Genomic DNA, 14,394 nt, shown 5'->3' on the forward strand with positions numbered 1-14,394 from the left:
TACCAGGGCTCCAAGTTATCATCAATGAGGTTCGTTTAACAGTGGCACAATGCCAGTGCCACATACCCTGTGCTCCAAGCTGGTCAGTTGGATGGTTTTGAACGTTGTTTCATCTGCACAAAAGCGAGTTACATTACCCATTAAGCCATGGGCTACTTGTGACGAAATTTGGCGTAAGACAGTCACTTAAGTAGACAAACAGACATAACAGAAAAGTGCGAAAAGTGCCCTAACAAGGCAGATTAAATTATTATGCGCCTGATGAGATGTACCTATCTTACATGAAACATTCAACAGAAGCTATCCCACAATGAATGTCAACGTTAAAGCGAGTAACAATGAAGCAATTTATAGACACAGTTTATTACAACTGCCGAAACGCGTCATCTATGAGTCATGGGTGAAACCATGTTGCTAACTTTGGCGGCCTTCAGGACGGTGCTGCCAGAGCGAAGGGCCCGCGTGGCACCTGTGTGAATATGCATCGATACAAGAGTGACTGAATACTTATGATGCTGATTCGACTACGCCCAACATTATATAAATATAATTGATTTTTGTTGTCATTGATGAGCGGCACATGCTCAGTAGCATATACCCCGCGACCCAAGTTGGCTTCAAAGAGGTCTATTGAAAAGCGGCACCGACAACCAATGACACACATCCAATGACTCAAGTTGGCCAACAAGAGCATCACTGGAGAGCAGCACATACATTGTAGCTCTCACCCAGTCAAGCAATCTGGTTCTAAAGAGATTCACTGAAGAGCGGCACATATCCAATTGAAACGTGCCCAATCATCCCAATCGGCGTCAAATATGTTTACGTTTATTGGAGAGAGGCACATACGCCGTTTCATACACCTAGCAGTCCAAGTTAGGGAGAAAGAGGACCGTTAAAGAGCGGCATATGAGGTTATAGTACATACCAAGTAATAAATATATATACAGAGAAAGAGAGAGAGGCAGGGAGGTTAACAAGATATCAGTCTCCGGTTTGCTACCCTACACTGGGGTTGGGTGATAGGGGTTAGAAAGAGGACAGAGAGGGAATGGTTAACAAAAAAAACACACAGAGATATACACACAAAGCGCGTTCTAGTCAGAGACGTTCACAAAGGTCGGTAGATCGCAAGAAGCGCAGTAGCGCTGGCACGGCCTTCTGTGACGTTAGCTCCTGTCGATGGCGTGGAATCCTTTCTTCCGATTGTGGTTGATCGTCTAGCGCTTAGAATTCGTGGCGAAGGTATTCCCTCTGTGGACTGTACTGTGGGCAGGCGCACAAAATATGGCCAAGCGATTCGTCATGGCCATAGTGGTTACAGGTTGCGGTGTCGATAATCCTATGCGGAACGCATATGCTTTGCTATAGGTAACGGCTAACCACAGTCATCGTTAGGCGTTACTTGGCGACGTGGAGATGCCACGTCTCTACATGGCGTCTCCACGGCGAAGCTTTCATGGAACTCGAAGGCTTAATGTGAGATCAAGGGAGTATAGTCGGGAATTTCTGAAATGTGGTTCATTCCATTGCGACGTGGTGCACTGGTGAGCAAAAAGGCGTAGCTTCCCTGCTGCGTCACTTCTCCAAAGTATTAATGGTACGTAGTGGTACTCAGTATAGGCAGAATGGGCAGCTTGATCGGACCGTACATTGCCGATAATCCCGCAGTGACTTGGAAGCCATTGGAAAGGTACTTCATGGCCTGCTGCACTTATACCGTGCATCGTCTCTGTAATCTGAAATACCAGCTGTTCGTGCGGTCCGCGTCGTAAACGTGACAGTAGAGACTGCCAGCCACACAGAAGATCGTCCATTGTGTGGCGGTTCATCACAATATAATAAAGGGCGGTAAAGAGCGCTGCGATCTCTGCTGCCATCGATGTTGTCACGTGAGTCGTCTTAAATTTGATGATTGTAAATTTCGCTGGTATCACGATTGCCACAGCGGAGCCATTTGGCAGGACAGATCCACCAGTGCAGAGTCACGGCAGTTCTGGCATGAAAGTAGTAACGTGAGCTGTTTAAGGGCTGGTGTCGATAGATCAGCTTTTTTCGTGGTGCCAGGTATCGTGAGGTTATATTTTGGCTGAGCGAGGCATCATGGAAGAATCGAAGGTCTCGCAGACGGAGTGAATGTGATTCACCTATTGCGGTAATCGTTTGGCTGAAAGATGTGCGTGGTCTGTCCGCATGTATATGGGCTAGGTGGTGGCGCAGAGTCCTGGCAAGATGCCTTATATGGGTCCTCAGCACTTCAATTTCAATGCGGGTTTTACCAGTTGGTACCTAGTGATTGCAATAGTAGCCACTGTTGGTGCACTATCAAGCAGGCCTAGACAGATCCGAAGCGCTTGAGCCTAAACACTTTGCATTGTGCGTAAATTCGTTTTGCATGTGTTGGTTATTGCTGCCAAGCTGTGTCACAGAGAGCATAGAAAAAGCACCCTGTACCGTTGTAACATAGCACTTATCGACATTCCCCAAGTCTTGCCAGTGAAAAACTTGAACAGGTGGCGGATCCCTCTCAACCGATTTTTAGCGTACGATACGTGAGGGCTTCATGACAAATCCCTGTCGATTACAACACCTCGAAACTTGTAGGATCGAACTTGTGGTATTATTCGGCCATTTGTCATTGCGCTGTAGTTTGTCGTGGGTTTGCGCATAAATGACACTAGTGCGCATTTCTCGGAGGAAATTTTCCGGCCTCGATTGCGCAGGTAGATAGCAGTTTGGGTAACGGGTCTCTGAATTCTCGCTCGCAAGTGTATGCGTGTTACTGCAGACGTCCATATGCAGATGTCATCCGCGTACATTGATAGTCTGACTGTGCTTGGCACGGGCTTAAGGAGAGCAATTAGGGTCAGATTAAATAACACAGGGCTAAGTACACCGGCCTGGAGGACGCTGTGGTAGCTATATTGTAGAGAAGTATGGCCTTCCTCAGAGCTTACAAAAATGATCCTATGGAGAGATAGCTCCGTATCCGCAAAACCTCCGACCACCAACTCCTACTTCTCCGAGAGCAGATAGGGTGGCTTCATGCGTAACGTTGTCATACGGCCCTTTGATGTCGAGGAACAATGAAGCGCAGGGACGCTAATGACATTTCTCATGCGGAATGCAGGCGACCAGGTGGACGACGTTACCGATCGATGATCGACCACGTCGAAAGCCCGCCATGCCATCCGGGTAGGTGTTGTAGCACTCCAAGTACCACTCCAGGCGTCCTAGGACCATCCTCTCCATTACATTGACCACACAGCTTGCCAAAGGTATCAGGCGATATGATGAGAGTTCCAACGGTGACTTGCCAGGCTTCAGCAGTGGAACAAGGCGACTTGTCTTCCAGCTTATTTGTAGCGTTTCATCTCTCCAAGATTCATTGTACAGCTCAAGGATAACAACCCTCGCTCGCCCACCTTGGTGACACAGAGCTCGGTAGGAAATTTCGTCAGGTCCTGGCGCTGATGCACGGCCACACAAAGCTAATGCTACCTTAAATTCGTGGATTGAGAAGGGTAGATCCATGCGGGAATCACGTGCAGGCGGACAACTACTCGATGGCGGTGGAATGTTGGGAGCGGTGAGTTGGCCGCATTATCTGGCGCAGAACTCCTCTGCCACGTCAATCTCCAGTCTCTTTTGAAAGAAAGCTAGAGCTCTGAATTGGAACCGCTATACGGGGGGTGTCCGGAGACGACGCACCATTCTCAATTGTTGCGATAAAGGCTTGCATGGATCTAGCGACTCACATAAGGCAAACCAACGTAGCGATTCGAGCTTGTGTAACTGGCACTGGATCTGCCTATGAGTGACTCTGGCGGTCCGTTAATCGTCCATTGCTTTCGTACGTCGGTACCTTCGTACAGCACGTCGTGCGATTACTCGAAGTCGTTCTAGCTACACATCAAACTCTGTCACTTTCGAAGAGCATGTGAGAGTACGCATATTGTCTTGCCCTGCAGCTCTTGATTGACTCTTCCAAATCGTAAGATGGATTGGCTTCGCAGTGTTCTTCCATGACAGACTAAAATTTAGTCCAGTCCACTCTTTAGATCGTATCCCGTATTTTGGAACGAGACAGTCCTCTGATCTTGACGTACGCGGGGATATGTTCGCTTCCGTGCGTCTGTATGTCCGCAAACCACCCAGCCCGTCTGATATGGCTTCGTCAGACAAAAACCAAGTCAATACAGCTGCGGTATGTGTAGCCACGTAGAAACGTATGACTTGCATCATTGAGCAGCCGAAGTTTATTACTAGAGGCGAATGATGCCAGAGTTCTGCCTCTCGCGTTGATCTTCGGACTTCCCCAGAGTGTATGACGGGCGTTTAAGTCTCCAATAATGACCCAGACGTCGGGAGTGTGCGAAATATTTTGAGAAAATCATTAGCAAAGCGGTGGAAGTCACAGGAAAGTCTGATGGCACCAATTTTTCATACGCTCAAAGGTGCACAACCATGCATTATGCACTCACCGGTGGCCGGCGCGTTGCCCAAGCCAAAAGGCAATGCCTTAAATTGATAAAGTCCGTCCGGTGTTTTAAAGGTCTTCTTTTCAGGATCGACATCATCCACAGCAATTTGTCAATACCTTGACCGATAGGCGATGAATGAAAAGTATTTGGAATCTTAAAGGCACTTAATGGCGTCGTTTATACGAGGTAGGGGGCAGACATCCTTCATCGTGTTGCGGTTTGATGTGATCATTTTGTAATCAAGCGGTGTTGTTGCACCACGTTTCTCCTCTTTATCGGAAATCCGGCTGAAACAAACTTCAGGGACATTATTTCGGCTCACTGGAAATATTGATCGCTCTTGTTGAAGTTACAACACTATAATAAAAATTGGAGGACGCTTAAGCTTCGCCTTCAAGAGTGGAACGCGACAGCGTTCCCCTGGACCCGCCAAGGGGTGTAAGACAATGGGCTACGGCGCAGCGACTACGCGCCCCGCATCGGACGCGGTGAGCGTCGAGCGACGCAGCGTTCGGCGCGACAACGAAATGTGCGCCTGAGCAAGCGACGCACGCCTGAGCCTTAGACACAGCTCGTTTCTAAGGCAACACCGCGTTCACTAGAGGCGCTTTTGTACCGCTTCGAAGCATCGAACTCGTGGCTCAGTGGTAACGTCTCCGTCTCACACTCCGGAGACCCTGGTTCGATTCCCACCCAGCCGATCTTTGAAGTTGCTTTTTATTTATGAAGTGCCTGCCGTGATTTATCGCTCACGGCCAACGCCGCGGACGCGGACGCCGACACCGACGACACCGGATTTTCTGCGACACGAGCTCCTTAACGCTATCGCGTTAAAAAGCACAAGAGCCAGACCATATGACACAGAGGTCGTGTCGTGTTGTCTCTCGCTTCTTCCTACTTATATTGCACTCAGAAATTTCAACATAACAACTTTCTACCTTTGTCTGTTTAGACTTCTTTTAAACTTTTGTACTTATAAAACTCTGAAGTCATGCTGTTTGCTTGTATTTAACAATTTTATTGCATTGACTTATTGGAGCATTCATTGTTTTCATCATGTGGCATCGTTGCTTTTTTCGCGAATACACAGTGGGTGCAGGCTCCGCGGGCAGCGTTCTGGCCAATCGCCTCTCGAAAGATGAAAAATACGATGTGCTGCTTTTAGAAGCCGGAGGTGAAATGACAGAGGACCTGTATGTTCCATTTTTTGCCCCTTTCGCTGCCAACGAAAATAACAGCTGGGGGTACCAAACAGAACCCCAACTGTTTGCTCTCTTTTCCTTCCCAGGAGGGGTAAGTATTACAACGCTTTCTTTAGTGACTTGAAATTTTTAATCATACTTTGGTTTTGAAGATGAGTTATATTCAGCCTGACTAAAAAGATATAACATTGCGAAAAGTTTAATTGGACTATGCATAACATCCTAATATTCTTAATGAAAGATGCATCTTTCCGGCAGTTGGATGAACCGCGGTTTTCTGGAGAACTCTCAGCCCAGCTAAGTGCTTCTCGCCCAAGCGCGGGAGAAAGTGTATTTCAGAGGCGCTCAGTTTAGCCACTTGAGATTGTTAGTCTCCAATGGAGATGTGACATGCAGGCAGCATGGCTCATCTGCCAAACGGTGTCACACCCTGAACTCAAGAAGCTTCACGCGGCGATCAAGAAGATCGTTAAAAGTGCATTGCGGCTGCCAAGTCAAATCAACACTGAAATATTGCTCATGTTAGGAATACAAAACACTACCACGGAGATCGCGGAGGCTGAAGAAATATCACAAATAGCCAGACTATCTACAACCAGCACGCGAAGATCAATCCTAGACAAGATCATGATCAACCCCATTATGAGTTGAGTAGTACACTAAAGTGCATCATTAATTCTCACACAACTGTCGCGCTGTTAACGAGGGATATGCTACCAACACATACCATCAAGGGGAGAATTGAAGGAGCCAAGGCGTTAATCAAGGCAGCGGATAAAGGTGGCACATGAGCCTGCCTTGTTGATTAGGCTGCCTACAAGGATCGAACTAAGTTCGCGGCGGTCGTACTGGATCACCAGGGCAATCTTACGAACTGCGCCACAGTTTACACTAGCGAACCTGAAGTAGCTGAACAAGTTGCCACTGCATTGCCATTACCAGACCATAGATACACAGAAATGTTAGTGACTCGAAAACGGCTATTAGAGCTTTCAACAGGGGAAAGATTGACCCACTGGCTGCAATGATATTTACTGCAAGACACATAAATGTTACCCATTACATTTATTGGATCCCGGCGCACATTGATTCAATTGATGACATTTCCGGCAATAGAAATAAATCGGCCAACAGCATCGCCCGCGAATTTACAGACCGAGACACTTCTACATATGGCTTTCATTCGGCTGGATTGGAGAACATACGGAGAGATACGCTCATAACATACAATAAAATTACAAAACATTACTACATGGGAAGGAGGGAGTTTGCATCCCCTCACTTTAGACTAAACAGAGCAAAAGCAGTTACACTTAGGCAATTACAAACACAGTCCTATTATTCACCTACACAAATGAAAAATAATACAACATTGCAGACATGAATATTATATGCAAAACATGCAAAAACGAGACATGCACGCTTGAACTTATGGTCTGGGAGTGTGGGTCGCTCGTCCCTGGCATTTCCCGGAATCAGTTTTCAGAAATCCCATGAGCCTATCCCTCAAGTCCTGGCTGTCTGGTAAGCCCGTGATAGGGCTAGGAGGCTTGACCTCCCGGCCCCAACATGAGACTAGCCGGGCAGGTGGCCACACCTTGTACAGTACCTGAATAAAGCTGTTTCCTCCTCCTCCCCTTAACTCGTCCAGTGATAATAAACTAGAGTTCAGATGAGCCTACTCATCTTACTTTACCGGTATGTAGAGGCGTTTACACAACGGGCGCAGTTATAAGACGTTGCCCCCCTTCCTCATTAGAGATTGGCGGACATCAAGCTGGGAGTAGTGCAGCTGTTGCCGCAAAAGCAGTAGGGCAGCTGGAGTTAGAGTATCAGGATCCTATGCTCAGGTCTTAAGTTGGAATCCTCGTCCAGGCCACTAGATTTTATTGGATTGGAGTGGCGTTTGAATTTCAAAAAAAAAATGCTGAAAGTCAGTGGGGCTGCACAAGTCCCGGTACAAACAAGTTAAGGAAACCCACTGACCTTCGGCAAGGCACGGCTTCAGCAGAGGAAGATTTTACTTTCATGACGCAGTACTTGGACACTACCTCATTTATGACTCCTTCATCTAAGCCCGGGCCCTCAGTCCCAGAGTGCCTTCGCAGCACCTGGTCACAGCGGTGGTCAGACCTGCTAAGGAGTGGTGTTGCTAATAATGTCTAGCCTCGGAGAGGCCGCCACCGGAAACTGAAGCTGCCAATGGTTAAGTAGCGGACCCTCTCGAGTGCAGCTACGGCTAGCAGGTCATTTTTTAGGAACCACCAGGCATTGTATGGGACAACGTTGGCCTTAGTGATGTTTGGAAAACTCATGAGACCTATACAATGGGTGGTAATTACCACGTCCTCTGCTATAAAAGACTTAGAGACAATATAGAAAAAGGGTTATGATTACTAATTTATAAGGATACAACGGGCGACTTTGATGAACTCTACATTACTGAAAGGCAGGAGTCGTCTTAAGAGAGCTAAATAAGGGATGTAGAATAAAGGCAGTAAAAGCCGACGCTCGAACATCCGGTCATTTTGCCGTAAAATAGAACAGCTTTATGATAATATTGAATAAACAATGAGAAAGGTGCAAACAGAGTATACTGTATACATATGGTCATAGGTTAATTCAATGCGAATGCGTGGGAAAACAGGTACATTGAATAACGCCACACATGTTGCCACCGTTCTCAATGCGTGACCGTCACACACGATCTATCATGCCTCCATTGTGATACCGCCGTCATGCCGTCGTGGTGCTGCCATCGCCGTCATTGCAGCTTCGTCATCCGGTTGCCGTCATACCGCCGTCATCACGCCACCGTCGTTGTACAGTCGTCGTCATCTCATTGTCTTCATGTCGTCGTAGTCCCGTTTTCGTTATACCATTGTCATAATTTAAAAATCGACATATCAATGTCGTGACGCTGTCGCCGTTATACGCCTATGTCGTTCCATCAGTATCAATATTTCTTCGTCATTTCACCGTCACTGCATCGGCGTGATACAGTCGAGACCATGCCTCTATGTTCATAAGTGACCTTGGAAAGCGAGATGCGCGCAGATGAGTTTTGTGTCTTCTTCTTTTTTCGCCTCAGTGCTCCCTTCAGTTGATAGTCGGTGTTCGTGTTGTCCACTTCTCTACTCTTGTGTCCTGTCTGCACGCCTCACTTCTTTTTTGCATAATGAATCCTTACCAACTAGCTCAGCTTTGTGTCGTTCTATGGTCTTCACATCTATGTGCAAATCGCCATTAAGTCAGCATGTACGTTCCATACCAACTTCTAAATTAACAATACTAAGCACCTGCTAGGCTATCTTTACTGTTCTACGCCTCTAAACTACTATTTTGTAAGGCACTTGTACGTCCCAAGTTAGCGCATTCAATTGCTGTGAGGGATATTACTCCGGAGATATTAATTAGTGCATTAGAATGTATTCAATCTATTAGGCCCATTTCATCTTGCGAACTATGTTTGAGCCGCAACTATACATGGTTTAAAAAACGAAACTAACGCTCCAACCACGATCACACTCCGTAAACGCTCGCGTTTGATTCTTCTTTCACAAGCTCTACCACAAATAAAGTCTACGCGACGAGCGAATTTCCGTACCATGGCGCACATTATTTTCAATTGATCATTGTTATAAGGTTGGTCTTGAATCACTTCAAAATATTTTTTTTCATTCCTTGGTCTCTCGATCCTCCGTTGGTTTGAAGCACAATCCCGAAAAAATGGCGTCTGTGAATGAACTTCAACAATTGTGAGCCGCTTTACCTAACATTTTATTAACAGATGCCCTTATTTCTATTTTTTGCAATAATGCCTGCGCTCATGTGTAAATAAATTGTATTTTTATGGGCGCGTAGCTAATATATTGTTAAGCACTTGCTAAAATTGTACATTCCGAAAACGATAACCTATTTTTTTTACTGACTGTTTATTTTCAATAGTTTAGTACAGCCACACCGTTCTGTAACGCTTTTCGCGTTTAGAGTATAATGAATGTAGCAGTAGAGTAAAAAAACAGAATCTTTCTGTTCTCCCTTCATTTAGGAAAGTGCGTGAGTGAGCAGTAAGAAAATGTAGTCTGAAAGCTCTTTTACGACCTATTTGTGAAACCAAAAACGTTTTTCTTTTGGATGTTCGAAGCAGATGGGTCCTGTGACTCAAGGAAAAGTTCTCGGAGGCACAAGCTCTCTTAATTCTATGAACTTTGTGCGTGGAAGCAAACACGACTTTGATAAGTGGGAACAGACGTACGGTGCGACTGGCTGGGGTTATAGCTCAGTATTGGAATATTTCAAGCAGATTGAGAATTTTATGGTCAATGACCAAAACGTGACAGAAAGAGGTGAGTGAACTTTGTGTGCAAGAAGAAATATATATGCTGTATGTATTTTAATGCATTTTAGACGGCTTCATTTTACACGTGTCTAAAAAGATTCTGATGGGCTAGTTGGTGAACCAAGCACCGCACTTACATCTGACATGGACAGGTACACATAAAAAGGACATGCACAGGCACTGATGTTACACTTGTCGGCTGCAATGATGAAGCTGTCGGCTGCAGAGGTGGAGTTTCAGTGCGAGTGCGCTGGATATGCCGTTCGTTTGATCGCCATGTTGTACGGTGCAGTTTGCGATGTACGTGGGATTACTGGTTTCAAATACACAAGCTTATGGTTTTAGATCTTATCTATGTGTAGTGACCGAGTACATTGCTGCATTTCCGACACCATCTTCACTATTTACGTGTCGTAATAACATAGCCAAAACGTAGTTTATTTCGGGGTTTACGTTCAAATAGCGATTTTTGTTCGAAGTAGCATTACTTGATCATTATGTGTAGATGGACGGAAGATCACCGCACTTCTTCATCGCAGATTTTTACTGCCATCCAATGCGACGTAGACAAGTGCTAATGGCATTGCAGAGGCGAACGCACGCCTGTTCCTTGCACCCAACAATTTAATTCACGGAGGAACCTTGAAGTTGCGATACCATTATTCAGTTTTTTCTGCTCACAAACGTTACTGAAGAGTGCCATCATTTATTTTGAGGCATGACAACGACATTCCTAGGCGAAGTCATTGATGCTACCGAGACGTTCGCTTTGATAAGTGTATCGTCGGAGCCAGCTCCGGTAGCGAGCTAAACCTAACCCATTCATATAAACCGTGACATGCTTGCCCAATAGGGAGACCATGTAATGTGTCCAGCAGGACAATTTTACAAATGTGTTTTAGCATTATGTAAAGTACGGTACACGTCCATTACAAAGCACCTCCTTATTTTGGATGATTCCGCACGCCCTGTTCAACAGCCAGTCTTACATATTATGTTCAACTAAACGAGAAGGGATCAAGCAGCAGTTTAAAAGAGTTGCTGCAAGAGGACGTCACAGAACCGTCAGCCAGCACGCGAGTCAAGTCAGACCGTGCCCACTGACTTATAAAGGAAGGCCGAGAAGTAGAGGGGCCATCAACAAAGTAAGAAAGAAGTACAACTCATTGCGCATAACTATAGCCTACAGAATGTTAAACCATGTCACTGAACCCAATGTTTATCTATTGCCGTGGATCGATAACGAATTGGGTCGTCTAGGCAATGCCAAGTTTTCGTGATTAGATATCAAGTTCGCATATTTGCAATGCGAACATGAAAGAAGCAATCCTGAAATATTGGGGACGCCTGTGGAAGAAAGGATGTTCTACATCCGCCGCCAATGCTTGTGAGTGGTTGCACTGGGTAGCTATTCCAATGTTTGTTCTATTAGTAAAAATATAAATACCCCCGAAAACGGATGAGGAAACGGCGCCATGGTAGCTCAATTGGCAAGAGCATCGCACGCATAATGCGAAGACGTGGGATCGTTCTCCAACTGCGGCTAGTGTTTCTTCAACCATTTACCTTTACATTAATTTCTAATTTCTTTAACTCATTTACTGTATAAGTATTTTCCCCTACGTTGTCATCAGTGTCCTTGTTTGTTGACTTCTTATGACATGAATAATAAAAATGGGGCTCCCCGGTTTCCTTTCTTCTAAAGCAGATACTGCTATCTACAAGATGAAGATATATGCATGATCTCCTTCAACCCCATGACATTTTCATGGACTCCATGTTATACGCTCAAGAATGTCTCTGATTTTTCTTATGTTTAATGAATACATTGTTGCGCCTAAACAAGGAAAATAAACACTTGGGAAGGAAAGTACGAGAAGACCGATTGAGCGCCTATTGAGCGCCCTCCCAAGTCTTTATTTTCCTTTTTTTGGCGTAAAAATGTATTCATTAGATCCCAAGCAACTCCCCCAGCAACAAGTTCTACTTTCTTATGTTTATTGCCTCCTCTTGCTTCTCGTCTGTAGCGTAGCCAACCAGAGGTACTTCTTGTTAACCTGCTTACTATTCTTTTTGTTTATTTGTTTTCTCCATTTCTCAGCGACGGAGTTAAGAGAAGTAGATAGTCTATGATCGTACACGATGTGGTTGCTAATCATATCATGAGAAGCCCAACAAACAAAGGCACCAAGGAAAGCATGGGGAAAATGCTTTGTACTTACCAATTAAAGAAAATGATAAATTAATGGGAATGAAAGTGTATGAAAAAAACAACTTTCCCCCTCCCCCCGTATTCGCATTACGCGTGCGAGACAAGAGCATCGCACGCGCAATGCGAAGACGTGGGGGGCGGCAAGTTGTTTTTTCCACTTCATTGCCAGTGATTTAGCATTTTCTTTAATTGGTAAGTACAACTAATTTCCCCTATACGCTTAGTTTCGTGTATTCAATATCGACAGGAAAGATTGTAGATATATTCACGGCTTTCCCGAAAACCTTCCAGCCTATGAATATCAGACAAAGATTATGTTATCATTTCCAGTTCTGATGAGAACCAATGAATAAAGGACGCATTAAATGCAAACAGGTCTTTAATTATCATTCGCAAATCTTTTTGCCCCCAGAGGCGATGTCGTTTAAGGGTGTGCAGCCCCTGCGAATAATACAACATAGGAAAATATTGGAGTGGAAGTACTCGTCCCTTAGCCCTATCATGTCAGCTCTATTTCATAGCTTTATAAGCGGTCAAAATTTGCTGATGGGGCTATACGAACAAAATTTTGGTACTTCCTGGCTGACCTCCATATTTTCTTCGCGCTGACTGACCGCTGAATCATAGACATACGCCTAACGGATGCGTCTTTATATGGGTTAAGCCAGCATCTTGAGTAATCGTTAAAAGAGACTGAGCCTACTTCGAGGCTGGCTACACAGCTAGCCCTCTGTCTTTATACTGCTGTCTTTACCTAGGCTTAGGCAACACAAACAAATGCTCATAGCTGTATTTCAAGTACTTCCCGGGATATCTTGCAGAGAAGGAAACGCACAATGTGCTGACAAAAATGTTTCCTTCCTATCAAGTGGGTGGCGCTTGAAAATTAATATTATTTTATAAAACTTCTACTTTATCTGCATGAAGAACTCCAAAAGGCATCTAGTTTACTCTAAGTTTTTGAGCTGGTTTATCGAAGATGAGTCCAGGATATAAACCTGACAATTTTGGCTAGTCTATATAACTGACTTTCAACATCTTTCTCATTTGTGCAGAGAAGTACCACGGGAACAGCGGAGAAACGCCGGTCCAATACCCTGACTACCACACTCCTGTAAGTGACGCCTTTCTAGAAGCTTGTGAAGAGCTTGGCTATGAAAAAGTTGATTACAACGGCAAAAAACACATGGGTAAGCTATAAACACTTAAGACTATAGTTTCTACGGGCTCTACTTTCTGATATTGACGAGCGCTGCACTCATTCTTGCTCATTCAGTAAGTGTTTCTTTTCTTTTTTTAGTTGTTCAGATTTGTTGGCTTCTTCGACCTTTCCGGCTATTATTTTGTCTGTTTGTGTGTGTGCAAAATTTATTGCGAGGTATTCTTTTACAATAAAAAATCCGGATCCAGAGAATTAGAAAACTAAGTACTTAATGATGTATAAATTTCCAAACAAAAGTTGACAGTCACTTTAGCATACGCTAAAGGCGAAGGTCTCCGCTCTCACCAGACTCATTAAATTACTTGACATTCTCATTCGAATACGTTGTTAGTTCCTGTTACATGTTTTCTCCCAAAAAAGGTCGTGAGCTCGAGTGCGTTAAATACCTTAATTAACTCCACCCTAATTTCGCCCTAATTAACATCAAAGGTCACCAGTTCGGCTCCCATCAATATTCGTGGATTCGGTCATCAATAACAGCACGATCAATTATGGATTCGTTGAATTTTGGCCCCACCAAAGTGCGAGTTCGACTCCCACTAAAGGACGTGGATTCGAGTCCCACAAATGTTCGTGGGTGGCACCAACAATTTTGGTGCCATAACGCCAGACATTAATTTTTTTGATAACACGGTAAAACAGATTCTTTGGCCATGAGGGGCTTAAGGCTTTCGCCCTAAAGGCCTGCTGCAACGAAATTTTACTTTGGTGAAATTAACTCTAAATGGATAGCGCATACTCCGTAAGTAATCTTGGCAAAGCCTCAGGGCTGGTAAGCGCTAATTTTGTTATCAGGAGCAATTAAATAGCGACTATGCAGACTAGGCGTGCGCCTGGTGGCTAAGCAGTAGCAATGCGGATATGGCGCATATTGAGGAACCGTACGCAACTATTGATCCCGCAGTTGTGCCATGTTGCGCCCAGTTACCCAG

The 14,394-nt window shown here is 44.9% G+C and overlaps 1 protein-coding gene across 1 annotated transcript in view; it reads left to right on the top strand.

The window, feature by feature from the left end:
* The window catches only part of LOC142591315 (4-pyridoxate dehydrogenase-like), a 67,180-nt gene that overhangs the window by 22,118 nt on the left and 30,668 nt on the right, over nucleotides 1-14,394 (top strand). The window contains exons 3-6 of the mRNA XM_075703642.1: nucleotides 5,575-5,658; nucleotides 5,773-5,777; nucleotides 9,837-10,035; nucleotides 13,296-13,430. Coding sequence (XP_075559757.1) covers nucleotides 5,575-5,658; nucleotides 5,773-5,777; nucleotides 9,837-10,035; nucleotides 13,296-13,430 — 423 coding nt within the window. The remainder of the gene's footprint in view (nucleotides 1-5,574; nucleotides 5,659-5,772; nucleotides 5,778-9,836; nucleotides 10,036-13,295; nucleotides 13,431-14,394) is intronic.

The sequence above is a fragment of the Dermacentor variabilis genome, chromosome 8 (genome assembly GCF_050947875.1).
Source record: "Dermacentor variabilis isolate Ectoservices chromosome 8, ASM5094787v1, whole genome shotgun sequence".
NCBI classification, from domain to species: domain Eukaryota; kingdom Metazoa; phylum Arthropoda; class Arachnida; order Ixodida; family Ixodidae; genus Dermacentor; species Dermacentor variabilis.